The sequence below is a fragment of the Lycorma delicatula genome, chromosome 8, assembly GCF_047948215.1.
Source record: "Lycorma delicatula isolate Av1 chromosome 8, ASM4794821v1, whole genome shotgun sequence".
Classification (NCBI taxonomy): domain Eukaryota; kingdom Metazoa; phylum Arthropoda; class Insecta; order Hemiptera; family Fulgoridae; genus Lycorma; species Lycorma delicatula.
Genome location: NC_134462.1, coordinates 107,139,999 through 107,164,797, shown reverse-complemented (window position 1 = coordinate 107,164,797; position 24,799 = coordinate 107,139,999). Strand labels below are relative to the sequence as shown.

The window sequence follows — 24,799 nt, the reverse complement described above, 5'->3', positions numbered from 1 at the left end:
CACCAGTTTTAAATTTACCTTAACTGTTGTGAAAATAAATGTTTATAGTCAAACTGTAATAATCTTTACACAAAATTATCTTAATCTAAATATATAAACAATAATACTTTTATATAGTTTTTTGTTAGTCCATAAGACAAATAAAACAATTTACTTAAATACGCGAATAATATCAGCCATAAAATTGATTTTGGATTAGAGATAGAAAACTGGACAGTTTTTTTTTCAATATTAGAGTATAAAAATCTTCAGAAATATTCACTTTAAAATATTATTAACAATACTATCAAGATTAGATTGTTAATACTATTATTGTTGTTAATACTATTAACAATCTATCGAGATTATCAGGATGAACTCGATGCTGTAAAACAGATTATCGTGAATGAAAACGATAGTGAAATAATTGACACAGTACACATAGACAAAAGAGAAGTAAAAATAAAAAAAGGAACAAGGATTGTATCTCAAATGAATATACTAAAATATTTCTTAATATTATTAATAATGAATGCTCGATGGTATTATATCATTTAAAACTACCAACACTTGACAGAAAATCTAGGAAATAGTTGAGGAATTTACAAAATTAAATGCAGTAGTAGCAACAAATTTTACATCCAACCGGAAGAAAATTTATAGGCAAGTTTAAGAAAACACCTAAAAGTAAAATCAAATTAAGCATAACACTAGATAAATAATAACCATAATTACACCAGCTTGTTCTATCAATGTTAAACTTTTAAATTTTCGCAGTAAACACTAATAATAAACAAATTCAAAATAAAAGTTTCTAAAATTCAGAAAAAATTGATTAGATAATATTAGCAAATATTATTCATTCAAGCCCTAACAGCAAATAAATAAATAAATTATATTTTATTCTGATCAGTACAAAATAATACATTATACAGATCACATTAGTAGATATACTAGACAATAGATAAAAAAAGGAACTACCCTAGCATTTGCTAGATAAGGTCCAGGATCAACTTTTATCACAGCAGCATCATAAACTACACAATATAGAAAAAAAAGAGATTGAAGGCCATATTAATTATTCAAAATTTTAAACACATGAAATAATGGTAAAACATCAATATACTAAATATAAAAAATAACTGTAAAGTAATTCACAATTCAAAGACGTTAATGAAAATTATTTGAATACATATTTATGTGCATACTGAATGGGGTACAGGAAAAATTTTTCTGTAAAGTAAATTCATGTAATACTTATGTTATATACGAATTTTGAAAGATATGTGGACTTTATGGATTAATATAATGTAGCTGACGATGGGCTAAGCCTAAAACCGGTTGTACAAAAAAAAATTATATAACTGCCATTGTAAGTATAATAAAATTAAAAAAATTAACAAATACACAATATAAGATTTTTTTAAATAAAAATTGAGTAAAATTTCAATTTTTTTTTTAAATTAAAAAAGTAAAGACTCAAATTCACCATTAAATATACTAGAAGCTACATTTTCCCAGAAATTAATGGTACTTATATGTAATCTAGTACCCTTGATTCCACCAGCCTCATTCTTTGTCACTAAAATAAATGATTAAAAATGATAAAATAAATGATTATTTTATCATTTTTTGTCAAAATGATAAAATAATATCCATTAAGCAGCACATTTGCTTATTATTAAATCGTATGTCATATAAGATTTCTCTGATGCTAAATCTTTTATAATGGAATCATTATCAGAGTCTAGAGCCCACTGCATATTACGCCTGTTTGTTAATAAATGTTAAAAAAAATATAATACATATTTCCTTTCTTTATTAAAATGCTCTACAACATATAACAGGCTTATTCAGACATATTATAATTCAAAATTTTATGGCCTGATTACAACTCGCAAGTTAATTGCTTTAATGCTACTTCAGGCCGGCCTGAGGTAAAGATTTTGTTTATATTACTATTTGATGACAGCACTGCGTGCAGGCGAGTAAAAAACTTCAACTTCAATCTAATTCGTTTTAATTCCTATCATTAAAGATATCACCAGAATCCCAACATCCACTCATTATGTTACAACTAATTATGCAGGAGATTAGATATTAATCTAATCCAAAAAAATAGTTTAAAAACTACTTAGTAATAATTACACTAAATGGCACAATTACAATCACAAACTTTAATATGGCAAAGTGTCCAAGAAACTGTAATACCAGGTATTACAGATTTGCTATTGTATCTCAAGACCAAACACTGAACACATGACTGAAGGTATAAAATTACCTAGGTTAATCTCAAAAACCTTTTTCATGACTTAAAATGGCTTGCAAAATATTTGACTAACATAAATTTTAAGTATAATAAAGTAACAACAAGCCAGGTTTGTTTTACATAAATTAAATTAAAATTATTTAATTTTACAAAATTAAATATTGAGTAAAAATTACACAAAATAAATATCTATAAAAAAAAATGAAAGCAGAAAACTGCTAAAGAAGAACATTAATGGTAGTAAATACTCCATTACAACACGGTAATAAAAGTTATAAAGGGACCCTATACAAATGAAAACAAAAACATATGTATCAAAAAATCGATCAATGGGGAGTATAAAATTAAGGAAAAAAATATAATAGTTATGTATAATAACAGTATAATCTAGTTATGAGAAAAACTTAAAAACAAAACACAATTTAAATAAAGAAGCATAACATATAAATAAAATAAAAGTAATCAAGACTGAAGGACAGACCTCCCCCAATTTGACAAAAATTCAGGCAGTAGTGTGAAATACTACAAAAGTTATAAATTTAGACTATTTTTATCACCCATAACACAAATTATGATGCCCAAATCAATTTTCATCAAGTCATACAATATATCTAAGAAACAGTGCGATAACACAAAAGGTGACATCAAAGTATCCATAAGTAACACGAGAAATCAATCTGTTAATCTAAAGTACCCAGAGTGACTGATGTCAAAGACTCTTATGTTTGCATAGCACTGATCAATTCCATAGCAATAACTCTTTAATACATGCCAATCCCTTAGGGGAAAATACCCACCTTGTGACGCTTCCAGTCGTCACCACCCTCCTGTTCCTAGCACTTATGTGCTTTAACAGGAGTCGTCTTTCACCCTCTAACTTTTTACATCTCACAGTAATAAGCCAGGCCTCATTGGGAAGCCATGTTTAAAAATCGGTGATTTTTAAACTTTAAATTTTTAAACGAAGGCAAAAGCAGAGTTTAAAAATCACTGATTTTTAAACTCTGCTTTTGCCTTCGCTGCAGGCCTCGTCCGGACATCTTGAATGTCCTACATCGTTGCCCTCTGAACTAGCTAACCAAGTTTGCGGAAGCACGAACCCCATGCCTAGTTCTAAATTTACTGAGCCACAATATCTCAAAGATTCGAGGCAAATTGAAAAACAACATAACACCAAAAATGTTGTTTGCAACAACAAAATTTAGTCCTAGTTCCCTCAGTGAACTCAACTTTCAGTTCAAACCCCAGACTTGGTTAATTTACAGACTCCGGTCTGGTTGTCTGGTCTACAAGGGAGAGGCAGACAGACCTCCTACTCCCACTCAGCTACATCGCAGAGTCTCGTGTGACATTTACTACTCTTACTACCATCATTGAGATGTCACTACATATCACGGCTGCATGGGAAAGTTTTTAATGCAGTACAGTTTATTCATGACAAAAATTTATTACAATTACAGATACAGCACAAAACATAATGGATCATACTTTCAATAATGTAAGCCGGGTGCAAGCTTCACTAGTCAGGAGGCTAAATAGAGTTGGGGCAGTCAGAAGCTATCCCTTATTGGTAAGTTTCTTCTCCATCAGAAATACAGACAAATAATGCTGATATCATTAGAGCCAGATCCTTAGTAAGTCTTTATATAGTTTTAGAGTAGATATCACCAAATTACAGGTAAAATTTGACACATTTGTTTTATTTAACATTATTATTCTGTCATCAAGATTGATATGATGATAAATGAACGTTTAGGATAATTATAAACATATACTAAAAGAGAATAAGTATCTTTATCAACAAAGCTAGAAAAAATGTGACAGCTCTTGAGATAAAAATACATTAAAAAGTTCTATAATTTACAAATAAAAAATGATGTAGTGACAGAAAGTGGAAAGTCTGTAACAAGATTGATTTACAAGTCAGTTATTGGCATGGATATCTAATATTGTAAATGTTGAATTGAATGCCAAGAAATTTTTTAAGTAGCAACCTGCAGAGCGGAATAAAAACAAGAAAGGAATAAAACACATTTAAGATGGCATGGAAAAAATTAAGAAAATTATTGGATAGATGTTATTTATATTATGATAAAATATAGGTGTGGAAACTGATATATCACAAAAAGTAGATTAACTTACAATTACGCATGACAATAAAATTTATCCAAAATCGTTTGAATTATAAATAAAATAATCATCACCAACATCTTACTAATTTAAATATTAATAAACATATGAGGGTCATTGAATAATTAGAGACAAATTGACAGTAGAAAAATCACCTATTCAATGGCAATGAAACTAACGCTGCTATTCAACATAACCCCCAAGTACATTTTGGCACTTGTCCTATCTTTCTGTAAGCTTTTTTGTCTAATAATCAAGACTTATTCACCTTGGTGTCATAAACCATTCTTGAATTCAATTCTTGACCTGCTCATTATTACTGAATTTGGTTCCATAAAAAAAATTCTTATAGAATCATACTAAAAAAATTTGTTGGTGCAAGATCAGGATGTAGGGTGGATGTGGCAACATCGCCGATCCAATGCAGCTTCCAGTGTCTTAAGGAGTATACAGGTTACAATTATAATGAATATCTTTTTAGAGAGAATCAGAAGATTTCTTCCTTAATGCAGGTTTCACTTTATTTTCTGGCATGTCACAGTAGTACTTACTGTTGATTGGATGTTGTTCTTCCTAATAATCTCAATAAATTGGAGCTTTATAGTCCCAAAACACTATTAACTTCACTTTACCAGCTGATGCATAAGTTTTGAATTTTTTCCTGGTGGGCAAACTTGGATGTTCCTTTCCATACATTCCTTTCCTTTCCACCTCAAAATAATGAATGCAATTTTCTTCACAAGTTATCATGCAATTTAAAAAAGCATTACCTTCTGCTTAAAACTGTTTTTAATTTCTGTACAAATGTGAATACAGGTGTCTTTGATATTTTGATTCGACTGTCTCGAAACCCACCTTGAACATATTTTGCAATAATTCAGCTTATCATGGATAATCAAAGGGCCAGTGTTTGTATTTGCACTACAAATTTCAGCAATTTCTCAAAATTTATGCATCTGTTCTCATGAATATGATCATTAATATGATTTTAAAAAGCATCGATCAAAATTTGCACGGGTCTTCTACTACTAAGAAAATTGGAAACATTTGTTCTGCCAAAATTTAAATGATTTTTAATCCATATGAAAATTTGCAGTCCGTACACATTTTATCATATTGTTTTAACAATAGTGAGTAAATTTGGCCGATTTTACACCTTCATAAAATAAAAATCTTATCGCTGCATGTTGTTCAATGGTACAGGTTTCAACTGGAGCTGACATTTTGAAATAAACCAAACTGTGTTACAATAATGGAAATTTTTTGGAACAGCTGATATTTCTGTCGGGGGCAAAGTTGAATGCTAGACAGTTTCAGTTAATTGTATTAGAGATTTTCCACCATCGAAACTGGTCAATAATTATTGAATGGCACTCACATAAATGGTAACTGACCTGTATATGATTAAATATAATAAAGAGCGAGTGCTAAATTTTTCTCAGCCACATGGCCACTTCCCAAAGTATAAATTTTGAATAGAAAAATAAGTAGGCTATAAAAAAACCCCAACAATCTAACAAATTAGAAGCTAAATTGAAAATATATAATGCTACATATATTGTAAATGATGGGCATAAAAAACTACAACTGGCTAAACTTTTTTTGATAAAGAATGAATATGTTTTAAAAATATATAAAATGACCAAGATACTTTTAACTGTCTACAAAGCTGACTTAACTACACAAAAAAAACTAAAATATTGAAAGTAAAGATAGTAATAAAAAAATCAGTAAATTTTAAACAAGGATATATATTATAACCTTTGACCTATAAATGTAAAACCCTACAGTACGTATAAAATAATCAAAAGTAACTAAAAATACAATCCTATTAACGAAACAATAAATCACCAGATTGCTGTCATAACATATGACAAAGATATTCAAATAAAACAAATAAATATCTTAACAAGTACAAGGTCAGTAACACCATTTTAATTAAATCTAAGCAGAACTAAAATGTTTTATATATACATTCAATTCAACATATATATATATTTATTTATTTCTATTTACTATTATTCTACCTGTATACTTGTTGCCTCGTACACAAAAATGCACATCAACCTTCCAAATTTTGTTGTACTCATAGATCCTTTTTACTCCAGAGCATAGATCCTTATATCAGAGAGCTATCTGTTGAGAGCCAGACTAAGGAATGATTCCTGAAAAAGGGCAGCAGCTCTTTCAGTACTTGTTAAGGGAGTAGGTCAGAAGGACTTAAACGGCCATAACATCATTCAATCTTCTGAGTACTGCACAGCTCAAAGCAATGGAAAACTACAGTTTTTTTTTCAAAGAAAATGTACCTCTCTCCATTATCATGTAACAAAGATGGAGGCGCCTTCCTTGGTAAATTATTCCGGAGGTAAACTAGTCCCCTGTTCGGATCACCAGGTGGGGACTACTAAGGAAGGGGTCACCAGAAAATTAAAAAATAACATTCTACGAGTCAGTATGAAATGTTAGTCTAAAAAAGGTTGGTAGGGTAGAAAATATGAAAAGGGAAATGGATAGGTTAAATATAGATGTAGTAGGAATTAGCAAGATTTGGTGGGAACAGGAAAACGACTTTTGGTCAGATTATTTTAGAATAATTAGCTCAACTTCAAAAAAAGGGCAGGCAGGAGCAGGTTTCATAATGAAGAAGAAGATAGGGAAGAGAGTAAATTATTTCAAAATGCATAGCGACAGAATCATTCTAATAAGGTTAAAATCAAAACCTAAGCAAACAACGATTGCTAATGTCTACAAGTGCCCATGATGATGATGAGGTAGAATGTGTATATGAAGAAATTAAAGACATTTAAAGGGGATGAAAATTTAATAACAGTTGGAGATTGCCATTCAAGTATTGGAAAAGGCAAGAAAGAAAATATTGCGGGCGAATACTGGCTGGGTAAAAGAAATGAAAGAGGGACCAACTTATTGAGTTTTGCGCGAAGTATAATTTGATAATCGCCAACACCTAGTTTAAAAATCATGTAGAAGAATATATACATGGAAAAGCCTGATGATACTGCAAGGTATAAGACAGACTGTATCATGGTTAAACAAAGATTTAGAAATCAACTGGTCGATTGCAAAGCTTACCCTGAAACAGATATCAATATTGACCATAATTTAGTGATAATGAAATGTAGATTGCGGTTTATAAAACTTAGAAAAGGTGTTATATGAATCAATGGAATTTAGAGAAGCTTGATGAAAAGGAGGTAAAGAAGATTTTTGAGGAGGACATCGCAAGGGGTCTGAGTAAAAAAGGTAAGGTAGAAAATATAGAAGAATGGGAAAATGTTAAAAAGGAAATTCTTAAATCAGCAGAACCGAACTTAGATGGAACAAAGAGAACTGGTAGAAAACCTTTGATATCAAAGGATGTATTGGAGTTGATGAATGAACGTAGATAGTAAAAGAATGCTAGTGATGAAGAAGGTAGAAGGAACTACCAACAATTAAGAAATACTATTAACAGGAAGTGAAAATTAGCGAAAGAAGAGTGGATTAAAGAAATGTTTTCAGAAGTGGAAAGAGAAATGATCATCGGTAAAATAGATGGAGCAAACAGCAAAGTTAAGGAGAATTTTGTAGTACATAAATTGAAATCTAATAATGTTTAAACAAAGATAGTACACTGATTTATAATATGAAAGAAAAGATCAATAGGTGGGTCGAATGTATTGAAGAGTTAGGAGTTATATGGAAGAAATTAATTAGAAACTGGTGTTACAGAGGAAGAAGAGGATGAAAAGGGAGATAACAATACTGATAAAAGAATTTAAGAGATGATTAAAAGATTTGATTGGCAGAAAGGCTCCTGGGATAGACAGGATATCTGCAGAATTACAGTGCAATGCAGGTGAGGAAGTGATAAATTATATAAACTGGTGTAAAGTATTTACAAAAAAGGGGGAGTCCCATCAAACTTCAAAAAGTGTATTATTATTATGATACCAAAAAAACAGAAGCAGGTAAATGTAAAGAATACAGAACTATCAGCTTAACTACTCATGCATCAAAAATCTTAACTAGAATTCTGTACAGAAGAATTGAAGGGAAAGTGAAAGAAATGTTAAGAGAAGACAAATTTGGTTTCAGGAAGAGTATAGGGACCAGGGAAGCAATTTTAGCAGTCGGGTTAATAGCAGAAGGATGATTAAAGAAAAACAAACAAATATATAAACGGCATTTGATAACGTAGACTGGAATAAAATGTTCAGCATTTTAAAAAAATTTAGTGTTAACTACAGAGATAGAAGAACAATTGCTAACATTTACAGGAACCAAACTGCAACAGTAATAATCAAAGAAAGATGCCGTAATAAAAAAAGGAGTCTGACAAGGATGTTCCCTATCCTGGTTACTTTTTAATCTATACACAGAACTAACAGTTATTGATGTTACAGAATAATTTAGATCCAGAGTAGCAGTGCAAGGTGAAAAGATAAACATTTTACAATTTGCTGATGATATAGTAATTCTTGCTGAGAGTACAAAAGATTTAGAAGAAACAATGAATGGCATGGATGAAGTCCTACGCAAGAACTACTGCATAAAAATGAACAAGAACAAAACAAAAGTATTGAAATGCAGTAGAAGTAATGTAGATGAACCACTCAATATAAAAATAGGAAAAGGAAAGATTATGGAGATAGAAGAATTTTGTTATTTGGGAAATAGAATTACTAATGATGGTCAAAGCAGAAGCGATATAAAATTCCGAATAGCACAGGTGAAACAAGCTTTCAGTCAAAAATATAATTTGCTTAAATCAAAAATTAATTTAAACATTTTTGAAAGTATATGTTTGGAGTGTAGCTTTATACAGAAGTGAAACTTGGATGATCAGAGTACCTGAGAAGAAAAGATTAGGAACTTTTGAAATGTGGTGCTACAGGAGAATGTTAAGAATCAGATGGGTGAATAAAGTCAAAAATGAAGAGGTGTTGCAGCAAATTGATGAAGAGAGAAGCATTTGGAAAAATATAGTTAAAAGAAGAGTCAGACTTATAGGCCACACATTAAGACATCCTGGAATAATCGCTTTAATATTGGAGACATATGTAGATGGGGAAAACGTTTGAATATGTAAAACAAATTTTTAGGGATTTAGGATGTAGGGGCTATAATGAAAAGAAACAACTGGCACTAAATAGAGAATCTTGGAGAACTGATCAAACCAGTCAAATGACTGAAGGAAAAAAATACCCTTTCTAACTCTTTTTTATCTGTTCAGCCTCTGGAACCACTGTAAGTCCTGACATGTGTAGTTAACTGAAACCCAACCACTAAAGAACACCGGTATCCTGATCTAGCATTTAAATCCATATAAAAGTATAAAGTTTCAAGTCCTAATCCGTATAAAAGGTTCCGTATATGAACCTAATCTGTATAAAAGGTTTGCTTTACTGGGACTTGAACCTTTTTATTGTTGACTTCAAGATCAGCTGATCTGCGATGACAAGTTCATCACCAGACCAACCAGGTGGGTTGCACTCATATACCCAAAAACCACAATACCTTATATACATTCCCTGTCTTATATTTTCAATTCATTCACTTACAATTAATTTTTTTCAATTTATTGTACTAACAACATACTATTCTCATTCATTCATTTTGCTATATACCTCTTTGCTTCCCTTACAAATACCAACATTAACCAGCAATGAGTTCCATTTAAGCATTCAATCACATAAGCTGAGGTCTTCGGTAAGATGAAGTCTACTTCCTAAAGAATGACTATATTTGCTGTAAATGGACATCTTCCAATAGAATGAATAATACTTTCATTCTCTACAGTTATACAGTATACACATTTTAATCTCTTCTCTATCACATCTGCAAAAGTTCTAAATATCAAAAACATCTCATTTCTTTTACACTTACCATTCAAACATCCTTCTTTACTGCCACATAATTTAATTTATCATATATACTCATTTAAGAAATGATAACCGTTTCACCCGCTCCAAACAATACTGCTTACAAACTTCATTATCTCTAATAACTTATAATCTGTTGAAGTCTGATGAAGTCTACTTCCTAAAGAATGACTATATTTGCTGTAAATGGACATCTTCCAATAGAATGAATAATACTTTCATTCTCTACAGTTATACAGTATACACATTTTAATCTCTTTTCTATCACATCTGCAAAAGTTCTAAATATCAAAAACATCTCATTTCTTTTACACTTACCATTCAAACATCCTTCTTTACTGCCACATAATTTAATTTATCATATATACTCATTTAAGAAATGATAACCGTTTCACCCGCTCCAAACAATACTGCTTACAAACTTCATTATCTCTAATAACTTATAATCTGTTTCTTCCATAACCCTACACATAGTCCTATGCTTATTTCGCATTAAAGACAGTTTCTTGAATCATACCACAGAATGTTTTATTACATATTCTTCTAATAAATGTGGCTAATGACAGTCAGGCATTGCCAGTATTTTTAAAATATGTAGAAATTTTAATTTCAACAGATAAAAAAATATTGGTTCACAATCTGCTACTATATTTAGAATATCATAGGTGTAGCAATTGCAAAGTGCAATAATGTTTAAACAAAAAAAAAGCAATGCTTCTACTTCTATCTCTGAAACCCCATAACTGACTATGAATGTGTCACCACCTTATAAACATCCCCTTTTTGCTTCTAACAGAACTTAATTTTTAATTACAAAACTTTTCCTCAAATTATTCAAGCTATTCTTTTACTACTGGTACACCCTTTCTACGATACTTTTCTGAAATGATAAATGCACTATTAAGGTCAATTTCAAAATACTAATCTTTATTTACCACTTCTATTTCAACATTACCATAAAACCACTCTCATGTTTTACTAATTTTCATCATTTTCTTTAAGTATGTGAGAAATCTGCTAATCATCAAATCATGGATAGAGCAACAGCGATTTTATGTTTGTTCTGGGTACAGAACCTCTCCTATAAAATTCTTCAAATCATTTACAAATAATGAAAATGAAATCTGTGATAGCATGCACCTCTGTTACATAGGCTTTGCGTTCCACTGATTTATTAAAACACTCATAAATGTAACTAATACTCCCATTTCATAGAATTTGTAAACAGAGCGTTCCTATTCACTTTATCAAGACTGCCTTAAAATCTACAAATATACAAAAAAACACCTTCTTATACACAAATTCATGCTTTAATATACCACAGTATATATGCTTAGGATAAGGAAAACACAAGATCTAAATGTTACAAAGCAGATTTTGATAGCATCTGACCTGTGCAAGGTCAAAGTCAGTTTTCTGAGTTACCAAGTCTGATGCTAATCCATTCTGTGGAGAGAAGTTAGGGTTAGAATTAGACTTTTGTGAATGGAGGTTAGAGGTAAATTACCAACATATGAGAATAATTAAAACCATCTTATGGGGCACCTGGCTGAATTTATATTAAACAGAAAAGTAGTTTCTACAGAGAGAGAGATATTACACTAGATTCCATGCTATTAGTAATGTGTACAACAGACCTTATGAAGAGCACCATCAGTCATCTTCAGTATCTGACTCTGATGACTATTAAGGTTAGTTACAGTTTATTTGTCTCCCCACAAAACTTTAACCTTAACCTATCTCCACAGAATGAATTAGCATCTTAAGAGGTTGCCATAACTAACAAAACTAATTGGTAGTTGACTTGAATACTAATAATGCAGTGCAGACTTTTAATTTTCACAAGTCACTTGTTATACAAACCTGCTTTCTGACATTTAAATCTTGTGTTTTCCTGATCCTAATCATATTTACTATGGTGTATTAAAGTATGAAAAAAAATGTAAGCTGATCAAGTAATTGCTCATAATTACCATATTAATTTAACACAAAACATAAAAACAATTTACTTTTTAAGCAATAATTAGATTTAATATTAGGCAATTAAGTTTAATACTTTTTTAAGTTTTGTTTTTTGAACAAAATAAAAATAATAACAGTCTCGATTGTGTGTAAATATATACAGGAACAATCGTTTCCTACATATTTTTAACATTCAGTAATTTATTACAGAAAGCTAAATCCATGAAGTATAGCACTTCACTCTCCATGAATAGATTTTTTTTATTTGCTAAATTATAATCTGGCCCATCTACATCTAAGTATTATGTAATAATAAATTTACATAACGGAAAGAAAACATTTGATACTATAGATAGTAAATTACAAATTACGCTTGGTAGACGTTTATTTTACGATATGGTACGATCATCTACATTTTATAAAACATCTCCTTTACAATGTATCACCAAATGTGACTCACCACATGTAACTAATTGCACAATTAGATTTTATTTTCTATAATTTGGGTTAAAATTACGATTATACTGTAATTTCACACGAATTTTATTAAATAAATATTATAGTTCAATACTTGATAAATCAATCTAATAATACGGCAATAAATTTAAGCTGCATTAAACCCACAATGTGAAAAACGACACAAGCTAATTATCAAAAATCTGAATAAATTAATATACATGCAATCGTTTCATAATTTTAAAACCGATGTATATAATAATTTCATAAAGATGAAAAACACTTTGCATCGATAATATTTACAATAGTCATAGCACAGGCAAAAAAGCCTGTTAATATACGTAATGGGCGCTGTCAATGGTAGAAAACTGATATACTTACGACAATTTTCGCTTATCCATTGTCGTATAATAAGCTAAACACAAACAACACAAATAATTCCGTAAAAACTATTTAACTGTCTACACTCTGCTACAACATGTCCTGTTTTAATTTCAACAATGACAAGCGGTCCAAATAATCTTCCTACGACACTACCCGTTCCAGCTGTTCCTTTACACCGTTGTCGATCGACCATCAACTGCGGAAAGCGAGCGAAATTAATGCGCATACCACTTCACTTTCCGTACGATTTTGAATTAATATAGGGCAAAATAATGATACAAATATTACCATACCGTTATAAAGCAAAAAAGTATTATTTTTAAAAACAAGATAAAACTGTATATCCCTCGTAAACTTGAGAAAATTAAAAAATATTAGTTGATATATTACATTATATATATAAAATACATTTTTATATAATCAATTATTAGTAGTTCTGGGGACTGAATATCAGTGAAAAAATATAAAAATTTTCAATTTCTACATTACATTTCTCTATTTTTGTTAGAAAAAAGATAATTTCGGAACATTAGAAAATACAAGTAACTTCTTCTTTCCAAAAACCGTCAATCCTAGCTGGTAGTATTGAACATAGATTGCACAGCTATTGTTACAGTGGTCCTCTGATCTCCTCTGTGGTATTTGTAAATACCATAAACACTTACGTACCACTCAATATGTACATTAAGAATAACTTTTGAGGGCGTAGTACCGACATTAAACCGTAGATTTAAAAGATATTACTTTCACACAGCTGCGAAAATTTCTCTCTGAGAACATTAGCTGATTACTGATGCAAAACTATCATCGACTTATCGAAGTAATGAGTTCTGACATTGTCATTTTTTTCAGTCTGATATTTATCGTTTTATAAAACAAGTGTCGCCAGAGCCGTCCCCGCATAACTATGACAACTCTGTAGTTTGTAACGGTCACGATCTTTGTAATATTTCAGCTATTAATATTATGGACTAAACAGATTCTGTTAAAAATATAATGATTACTTACTTGAAAACAACGAAAATAACAAATTTTAGTTCAATAATGAATACGATACCCACCATGAAAGATTAGTAGAACCAGTGATGGAATGTACTTTTTGCCTTTTATAAATGACAAGGATAATTTTAGTTAAGAATACAATATTTAATTCGAAGTGTGTTTGTGTAAGAACGTTTTTTTAAAAAAATTATACTAGGTACTTTTTAACTTTAAGAGCTTCATTAATTGTACCGAGAAAATTATATTTCTGTTAGTGTTTATTAACATAATGGTTAAAATAAATGGCATTTTGAAGTTGTTTACATAATACAACCATTCTTAATTTTCAGATGTATCTTAAAATGCAAAAGTCAAGGAAATTCTGATTCAGATATTGTTGAAAAGCTGAGTGAGGAGATATTTCAGGGGTTTTTAAACTTTTATTTGAAACAATTTTGTTTAGGAACCATATTTAATACTCTCACTAAATTGCATCACCCAGTACTATAAGGAAGAGCCATAAAACACTGACACATAAGTTCACTAGATTTATTTAAATATGTAAATTAGATATAAATTAAATAATTTGCCTTCTTGGTCTACATTCAAAATCTCACCAGTTACCAAATTCTTATCGATCTTTTTCATTTATGAATAGAATATCTGGACTGACAGTTCTAAAACAAACAAAAAATGTACACAAATTCAAATTACAACTAATGTGACCATCAAGTCACAACACAGCAGAAAGAGAAAAGAAAGTTTGACTTCAGTAGGCAATAGAAATTCAACATCTTTAAGAAGTGACAGAATCATATATAACTTCAGAAGAGAAACCAAATTAAATTTTATTATTCTTTTTTATATTCCATTAGTACTAAAATAATGGTAAATTATTGAAATCTAAATTTTTTCTCCTCTGCATTGCATGTGACCTGCACATTAATACTCGCATACTCCTTTCTACTGGATAATTATCACAATGCTTTCAGTTTTTTATGTCTACATAAGTGTAGTCAACTGCCCTGATTACACTAGGCATTTTGAACTTTTTACTCCATTTTCTCTAGCTTCTGTAATTTCATCTATGGTTTGGGGAAAATTAATCCAATCAGCAGCTTTCAAAGTAACTTTCTCTAGAACATAATTAAATATTTTATTGATTGCTGTTCTGTGAATTCTGAAATCTCTGGCAAACTGTTTTGGTACCCCAGATAAGACAAGTATCTTAAAAATAGTTCCACTTTACACTGGGTACTTGTAGCCTGTTTCATTAGTTTTCTTGTAAAAACAAATTACTGAAGTATTCCAAAGAATACTTTGCCTTGTTTGCCTTGTCAAAGCAAACCGGTTCCTTATACATATCTTCACTTATAGAATTATGCTCCCTAAAGTTTTTAGGTTTACATATTCTCATGAAAAAGCCATCTTTCTTGTTCAGTAGAAGATTTCAGTATGGGTTTTAGATTGCTGAAAAAACCCCTACTGTAATTAATGATAATTTTAAGTAACTGAAAACTTTTATTCACTCCTTTTAAAGTATTTACTGGAAAGAATCAGTAATTTTGTGTATTAAATACTGATTAAGTAAAAAAAAAATCTGCAAGTTAAAATGTTGCACAATTACTACTTATTCTTTATCTACTTAAACATCAGTATTTACTGAAAAAAGACCCAGTAAAAGTTATTACTGATTTTTATTCACTTCCCTCATTCTACCCCCCTCACACACACACATACACACACAATGGGTGAAGTGAATAAAATTCAGTAATAACTCAGAACTAATTACTGGTCTACTATAATTACTGATTAAATACAATAAATACTGACCCATGTGTGAATAACCTTTTACTATTACTGATCAATAACTCAATAATAACTGAAAGGAATCTGTATTGATGTGTAGTGTACTGAAGTAAGTATTTACTTATGAATGATTCTCTTCCATGGACGGACCTGTCTCAACATTTATCACTATGCTGTTCTGATATCACCCTAATCCCTAATATTATGTTCAGTCATTGCATTCTTTTAGTCATATATCAACTAAAACACATTCATTTGAATGTAGTTTTTTGTTCATTTCATATAGCAAAGAATGTTTAACGACGGCAAAACAAATGATAGTAGTGAAATACAATTTGATGTTTCATTAACAAAAGCGGAATACAATAGAGCAGCATTTGTTAATGCGTTTAAGAATTCAATTGTTTTGAACAGATCATTAGCCTCTAAAATAGTTGCTCAAAAGAAAAGGCTTGGAATAATACGAAAAGTATTGGTAAAACAATTTCCTTAGAAAAACTGAAGATCTTAAATAACGCAAAAACTGAAATGAAAAATATTGACAAAAAGTTACTAGTAATAAAAGTATAAATATTAAAATGTGGGAGAAAAATTTTATTGGCTTACTGGAAAAGTAAACCCAACTATAAATAAAGTATCTGGCGTACTTAGTGTTGGGATTATCAGCAAAGAGAAACGATGTTAACATTGAACATCAACAAGCACATAAACTGAAACTACAAGCCAACTTGCAGAAACTGGAAAAGCAAATCAGAAAATAAAAAGAAATAGTTTCGAGACAGACAAACTGGCAGCTTTATCAACTACTGACATGCAGTGACTTCTTCTTATCAAACAATTGCAGTTTATAAGAACTCAAAAGAAAGAAGCAAATTTAAAATTGCAAAAAAGTTACAAAATGAAATTAAAAATCAGAAAGGATCCCAAGCTGAAGATGAAAAGGATAATTTCTATTTATCAAATTATTTGGTGCTGCCTTAATTTAATACAATTTGATGTTTTCTGTTAATAATGAAATAAAGAAAAATTTATGTCCTACCTTGCCTTTTCTTTCTTTTAAAATAAAAAAACATCTATTATACCAAAACGGGCACAGACACATGAAGGCGTCTGCTGACAAGCATCTGATGAGCTACACAGAACTGCATAGTGTATACTTAAGTAACACACACTTTTGCCTTCATATTTACATAGCCCTTAACATTTAAGGTGGCGTTAAATACAACAAGCAAAGACCAGACCTGCCAAAAAGCATAACTCAATCTTTGGTGTGATTTGCAGGATCGACAGCAAAATAGCAAATTCCCACAGGGATCAAATGGATCTATGCCCATCCATGACTAGTCTTGGATGAATGCACAATCCCCACCATAGGCTGTACCTCCATCACACTCTTGTTTCCTCCCTGCGATAATACTCATTGCCATGACACGGCAGCATGATTGTTGGACTGAAAAAGGTGGCAGAAATTCAGTGGAGTCTCACAGGCATCAATGGAGAATACACACCAACATCAATACTGGACGGGCATCTCCTCCCCTTGCAGGCTGTCTTCCTATCCTACCCCTTCAGCGCCATCACTGCAATGATGGCCCTCATCTTCATAGAAACAGAGTTGTACTTTTTGGCAGAATTGAGCATGACACTAACAATATTATGAATGTCAAGAGGACCCCCGTTACAATAACACACTACACCTTGAATCTGTCCACCTATTACATGCATAGATAACAACATGCTTGATATCATCAAGGGCACCGCAGTATGGACACAAATTGTTTTTCCTCCACCTGTGCTGAAACGGGTACGATCTGCAAAAGCCATGCCCTGAGAGGAACTGGGTTAAGAAATTATCAATTTAGCCGTAACTCATTCCAACCCATGGTACAACATGATTAATTAATTTAAATGTCCATCTACCTTTCGCTGTTGTCTCCTATCAGGTTTGCCACTGGTTCATAGGACAAGGTCCTATCCTTCCTGCTGTAGCAGTTGTCTCTGAATCTGGCAATCAGGTCCATCGGTGACATACTGGCAATAACAAATACCACATCTGACAACACAGTCCTGTATCCAGAGCAGATTCTCAGAGATATCTTTCTTCAAATAGCTCAAAGATCACCCTAACACATTCATTGTTCAGGGCCCTTATCCAAGCAGGAGACTGATACAGCATTATAGAGTTGATGCAGCTTGAAATTTGTGAAGGACTTAATGAATGTTAAAAGTGGTACTATTGTTTTGTGTTTTGTTCTTTTTCAAACATATACAATAAATAAAAGTGTAGCAAGTGACTGATGTTTGTTGATATGATAATCGGTTGTGTCCTATACTTCACACCTAAGTTTTTAATTGTACTGTTTATGAATACTTCAAAATGCTGTAAAAATGTTTGAACACTGAGAAACAAATTTTATCCAGTTTCCTGATCATTTAAAACTGTCTCTAAAAATGTCCAAACCATATTACAATCTGATAGCATAATGAATGTAGAAACAATTTATCACAGCACTGGATAAGTGGATTTATTATGGTGGTGAAATACTTCACGTAAATGACAGTATGAATTAATACCATCATAAGAAAATGGATTTCTGATTTTTATCCATATTATATGGTAGAAATATGAAAACATTTCTCAGAGTTCAAAGCCAAACCAATGCTTACGTTTGTGGAATTTGCTATGACAAATTTGTCGTCTTGTTGATGACTATTTGTTTCAATTAGCAGCTTATTAAAATTAGCTAATTAAAAGTGAAATTCAGCTCGGTTATTTCTTCAACAACATAAAAAACCATGTATGTTATCATACTAAATTTTAATGTTATTGATTGAAAAATGTTTTTTTTTTTTTTATTAAATATAAAATTAATTATTTTATTATAAATAAATCATTTAATAATAATTTTGAAGCAATGATGCTTAAGAAAATAAACAATAATAAAAATCTGTAATATTACTATTTTGGCATCATGATTTCACAAAATGTGTTTTTGACTTTTTGCAAATTTGGAGACTCATGCATTAGGGGCTTTTTTAATAATTAAAATATTCACTAAAATTGATTTTAAATAAATTAAAATCAAAATTTAAAAAACATTTGTTTGATTTGTTTTTTTAAGTTACGGAGATTCCCCATCAGAGGAGGGTATTAAGTTATTTTTGACTTTGTTTAAAAAATATGTTTTGAGCATTACAGATTTGAAATTCTGAAATTTTTTTTATGTTGGAAGGTCACAATCAAGGAGAAGCATTTGGGAGAAATTAATTTTTAAGAAACTAATCCCTAAGTAGTGACAATAAATTAAAAAAATAACTTTTTAAATTGTTTAAAAAATTCAAAGATGCAGTGATCACTTTAAATAAGCAAAGTTATAATTTTCTAGGAAGGGTTGAAAAATGTTGGCTAATTCTTTTTAAAGTAATACTAAAGAGTAAGAGCATCAAAAAATTAAGATTTTTACTTTTTAAAAGCAATGGGTAACTTGGAAGATGGATTTAAATTTTATAATAAAATTTTAAAAGATTAAAAAAATATTGTTTTTTTACTACAGAACATTGGAGTGGGATAGATAAAATATTTTTATAGTGATTTGAAGGCCTATTGATGTAGAAATGTAGATGTAAAAAGCTCCCATTAACTGCTTTTTGAAGAAGCATGTAGCTAAAAAATGAAAAATATACGTAACCATTTTTTGAGAAGGGGTGAATATTAAATAAATGTTTTTTGGTAATTTGTGATCTTGTAAAAAAAATTCAACTTTTTTAAGAATTTATTTTTTACTAAAATGCCCCAGTAAAGATTTGAAATTTTATTTTGCCAAAAACACCCCTACTCCTTATATCCAATTTTTGCAAAAAATTAATAAATTACTCCCTGCTCCAATGTAGTATCTGTCAACAAAGTTTAAAGAAAATCGATCAAAGGAGCTCACAGTTATAAGACCAAATACAAGTCAATGTACATACACATGCACAAACTTCTGTCTGACAGAAATACATTTATTGAACTTTGAGCATGGGAATAAAAGTTTTTTCAAATATTTCCTTAGGGCAAAAAACAGATTTTTAAAAAAATTTGACTGATCTGAAATTTTTGGGTGTTTTGGGATGTATTTGTTGAACTTCAGGAACTGATTCAGGACACCAAAATGAGCAAAAACTTCCATATTCTATTTTCTTTGTTTTCCTTCTGCCTTTTGTGGTTTTCACGCCATTTTGTGGTTTTCAACAAAATTATTTCTCAACAATGGGTAAATTTAATTGAATTAAATTTGGGAATTCTTAGACTAGTGTTTTATTTTATAAAATAAAAAATTTCTGAAAACTTCATCTTTAAAAATTTCAAAATGGCAGACATCTTAATTTTTTAATTTTCAATATCTTTGTAATTATTTGTCTGATCAAATTTTTACTTTTACAAAATTCAGTAAGCATTTTATTTTGATCAAAATAACACCTCATTTGTAAAAATACATTGACAAACGATAGAGTTATTAGAGGCAATTAACCTGGCAGGATGCCTGCACACCAACGCAAGCTGATCATTTTTTGCCTGTTTTTATGTCCTCCACTAAATTTAATAATAAATAATATTTGTAAATTAATAAAAATTGTAGAGGATAACTAATAAAATTAATAAATACAGTTATTAACAAAATTGTGCAGAAGGGAATAATTTATTATTATAATAAATTATTACAATTTCTACATCATATATTTATCTAATTGTACATAATAAAATACTATTAATTACTGCAGCTACATCTACAATTTACTAAGTAAATTTGTACTCTTCCTGTAGTGAACTATACCCTTAGATTATTTTTTTAAATTGCATAAAACAATAAATTATTATAAATGCATTTAAATTATTTTATTTTATAATTATTATTATTTATTTTATGTTTACATCCTTGTGAGTTTATTGTTTATTGTTAATATTCTGATTGTTACAATTTGATAAATGTAGCTGCAGTAATAAATAGTATTTTATTATGTACAATTAGATAAATATTTTTATTAATTTATAAATATTATTTATTATTAAATTTAGTGGAGGAAATAAAAATTGTATTTAAAATTTGATTAATCTAAAATTTACAAATTTGTTTTACAAGTAAATTTTATTTAGTTTTTAAAATATAAAATCGAGGTATATTAATAATTGATTTTAAATCTATAGTATTACACAAAAAAATTACTAAAAAAAAAGTTTTTAATTAAATTATTTAGAATACTACAAAAAAAAAATATATATATAATAAAATAGTAATAAATACTTGGTATATATTAATAATTAAATTTATATCTATGAAGTATTACAAAAAAAATAAAAGTTTTTAATTAAATTATTTAGAATAATAAATATATAATAAAATAATATGTTAAAATTTTTAATAAAATATTTTATGTAAATCTGATAAATGAATTATTTGTCTACACAGTGGACATGTGTTGCAAATGGAAATACAATCATAACAAAATAAGTGTCCACATTTAGTTGAGACTGCATCTTTAAAATCAAAACAAACAGGACATTCTTTCTGTAGTGGAACATCAACAGAAATAAACAGACCAGTTGTACTAGTTCTCCTGAAATAAATAAAATGTATTTATTATAAATATTAGTTGGTCTATGAATAAATTAAAATTTAATAACTTTACTGCTATGAGATCCCAAGTGAAATCTCCTCATCCAGAATTAGTAATAGGCCACTTGAATAATTCTAATTGTTCCCAACATGCAACTAGATGTTTTCAGCAAACAATATCTTAATACTTTATGTACTTCTTTTAACTAACTTAAAAAAGTGATACAGTGATTTTTATGGCCCTAGGATATGAGATTCCAATAGGGATTTAAGTGGCAAATTTTTTCTTACTGTATAAATTCCATACAATAGGAATATAAAATAGAATATAAATTACAGATCTTTGGTTAAGTGTAATAATATGGGTTTTTTTTTATAATTTTAAATGTATTACAATTTATTTACCCACTGCTACAAGATTTTTGCTGTTTGGTTGCTGTGGGATTGATTTCTACTTATGTTTGCTTCAATTCTATTTAGATGAAATATATAACTGCTCAATTTTTACAAATAAATAAAGTATTTGGATAAAAACAGAGTACGCAATATTGATAATAATTATTTACAAAACAAACAAGCTATCAAAATATAAATTTTTATAAAATTACAATTTACTAAGTAAATTTGTATTCTTCCTGAAGTGAACTATACCCTTAGATTATTTTTTTAAATTTGCATAAAACAATAAATTATTATAAATGCATTTAAATTATTTTATTTTATAATTATTATTATTTATTTTATGTTTGCATCCTTGTGAGTTTATTGTTTATTGTTAATATTCTTATTGTTACAATTTGATAAATGTAGCTGCAGTAATTAATAGTATTTTATTATGTACAATTAGATAAATATATGATGTAGAAATTGTAATAATTTATTATAATAATAAATTATTCCCTTCTGCACAATTTTGTTAATAACTGTATTTATTAATTTTATTAGTTATCCTCTACAATTTTTATTAATTTACAAATATTATTTATTATTAAATTTAGTGGAGGAAATAAAAATTGTATTTAAAATTTGATTAATCTAAAATTTACAAATTTGTTTTACAAGTAAATTTTATTTAGTTTTTAAAATATAAAATCGAGGTATATTAATAATTGATTTTAAATCTATAGTATTACACAAAAAAAATTACTAAAAAAAAGTTCTTAATTAAATTATTTAGAATACCACAAAAAATATATATATATATAATAAAATAGTAATAAATACTTGGTATATATTAATAATTAAATTTATATCTATTAAGTATTACAAAAAAAATAAAAGTTTTTAATTAAATTATTTAGAATAATAAATATATAATAAAATAATATGTTAAAATTTTTAATAAAATATTTTATGTAAATCTGATAAATGAATTATTTGTCTACACAGTGGACATGTGTTGCAAATGGAAATACAATCATAACAAAATAAGTGTCCACATTTAGTTGAGACTGCATCTTTAAAATCAAAACAAACAGGACATTCTTTCTGTAGTGGAACATCAACAGAAATAAACAGACCAGTTGTACTAGTTCTCCTGAAATAAATAAAATGTATTTATTATAAATATTAGTTGGTCTATGAATAAATTAAAATTTAATAACTTTACTGCTATGAGATCCCAAGTGAAATCTCCTCATCCAGAATTAGTAATAGGCCACTTGAATAATTCTAATTGTTCCCAACATGCAACTAGATGTTTTCAGCAAACAATATCTTAATACTTTATGTACTTCTTTTAACTAACTTAAAAAAGTGATACAGTGATTTTTATGGCCCTAGGATATGAGATTCCAATTGGGATTTAAGTGGCAAATTTTTTCTTACTGTATAAATTCCATACAATAGGAATATAAAATAGAATATAAATTACAGATCTTTGGTTAAGTGTAATAATATGGGTTTTTTTTTATAATTTTAAATGTATTACAATTTATTTACCCACTGCTACAAGATTTTTGCTGTTTGGTTGCTGTGGGATTGATTTCTACTTATGTTTGCTTCAATTCTATTTAGATGAAATATATAACTGCTCAATTTTTACAAATAAATAAAGTATTTGGATAAAAACAGAGTACGCAATATTGATAATAATTATTTACAAAACAAACAAGCTATCAAAATATAAATTTTTATAAAATTAATAAACTACTGTACAAAAATGTAAATGAAAATTAAGATATGTGAAAAGTATGAAATGTGCTGTGGTAGGCTATGAAATAATAATTATTAGTAACTAATAAATAAAAGTGAAAGAAAGATATGTATCCTTTAATTAATTATTTAAAAAAAAAAACAGTTTTGAAAATTGAAGGCATACTGAGTACTTAGTATGTGCTCCTGGAATAAACTACACATACTTTCTTCTAAATTAAGTGGTACACAGTAACATGCAACACAACGACTATTTTTAGCTTATAAATCTTTTAGTTTTTTATTAATAAGTATGAAAATCACATTTAAAAGCATTAAGACCTGATATTTAGCTCCTAAATATTATAAAATTAACTCTATTAAAATTAACGTAACAAGAGCTAAGTATACCAATGTCTATGTTAGAATGAGGCGAACAAATATGCAAAAAAAGACACAAAATGAGATTCATTTAAAGTCACTGTTTTGGCACATTAATTACATGATATTCCAAATGGTAATTGATGCCTCATGTTGATATTATGCAAGACCCCCAACTGGGATCTTATGATCAGTTAAAAAGACACGAAAAATCAACACGTCAGTCATTTGTTAATAAGAAGTAGAAGTATTTTCTCGTATTTGGTTTTTTAAACAGAATAGAAAAAATTATAGTTTTGGTGTCTTTCACTTCTGTTACAAGAATTATGATGCTGAAGTAGTGTCTAGACTTGATTCATTGAGCCTTATGTATATTATATACCCCCCTCCACTCAACCAGACTGATAAATACACTCTACAAGTTATTTTCCCTTACATGCTTTAAATTCTATTTTGTTAAATGTTCTGCAACAGGTGGGAATTTTTTGTTTTGTATTTGGTAGTAATCAGCTAATACAATAATAGTAGTTCATTACTCATTCTCACAGAAAAAGTAAATAATAGTCTGATGACAAAATGTCCAGTAGCTAGCTACTAATTAACTAGTAAACGCTACAGTATGCATGTCATCAGATTCAGTGTTTCTCATCTGAATAAATTTTATTTATTATTGGTGCTTACCTTTGACCCATCTGTTATCTCTATGCTATAATAAGTAAAGATATCTTATGTTATACAATTTTATACTCCAACTAAGTTGTCATTTTTTCTTCTATTAGTATCTATATTTTTTTCTATAACTACTTATATTAATGTATTATTAGGTTTAAGATACA

General features: G+C 29.0%; 2 protein-coding genes across 7 annotated transcripts in view; both read right to left on the bottom strand.

Annotated features, from left to right (window-relative positions):
- Positions 1-13,287, bottom strand: part of Csp (Cysteine string protein) — a 123,360-nt gene extending 110,073 nt beyond the window's left edge. For 3 of the 5 annotated variants that reach the window (XR_012757520.1, XR_012757521.1, XM_075374256.1), the window contains exon 1: positions 13,063-13,285. Coding sequence is in view for 3 of the 5 variants with exons in the window: in XM_075374256.1 (XP_075230371.1) it covers positions 13,063-13,082 (20 nt within the window). In the remaining 2 variants the exon portion in view is untranslated. Of the gene's footprint in view, positions 1-13,062 lie in introns of all 5 variants that reach the window. The other 2 variants (XM_075374258.1, XM_075374257.1) reach the window with 2 other exon arrangements.
- A 7,675-nt stretch (positions 13,288-20,962) lies between these two features.
- LOC142328907 (uncharacterized) overlaps positions 20,963-24,799 on the bottom strand; it is a 34,150-nt gene continuing 30,313 nt past the window's right edge. For both annotated transcript variants that reach the window (XM_075373050.1, XM_075373049.1), the window contains one exon: positions 20,963-22,986. In XM_075373050.1, the coding sequence (XP_075229165.1) occupies positions 22,788-22,986 (199 nt within the window). In that variant the 3' untranslated portion in view covers positions 20,963-22,787. The remainder of the gene's footprint in view (positions 22,987-24,799) is intronic.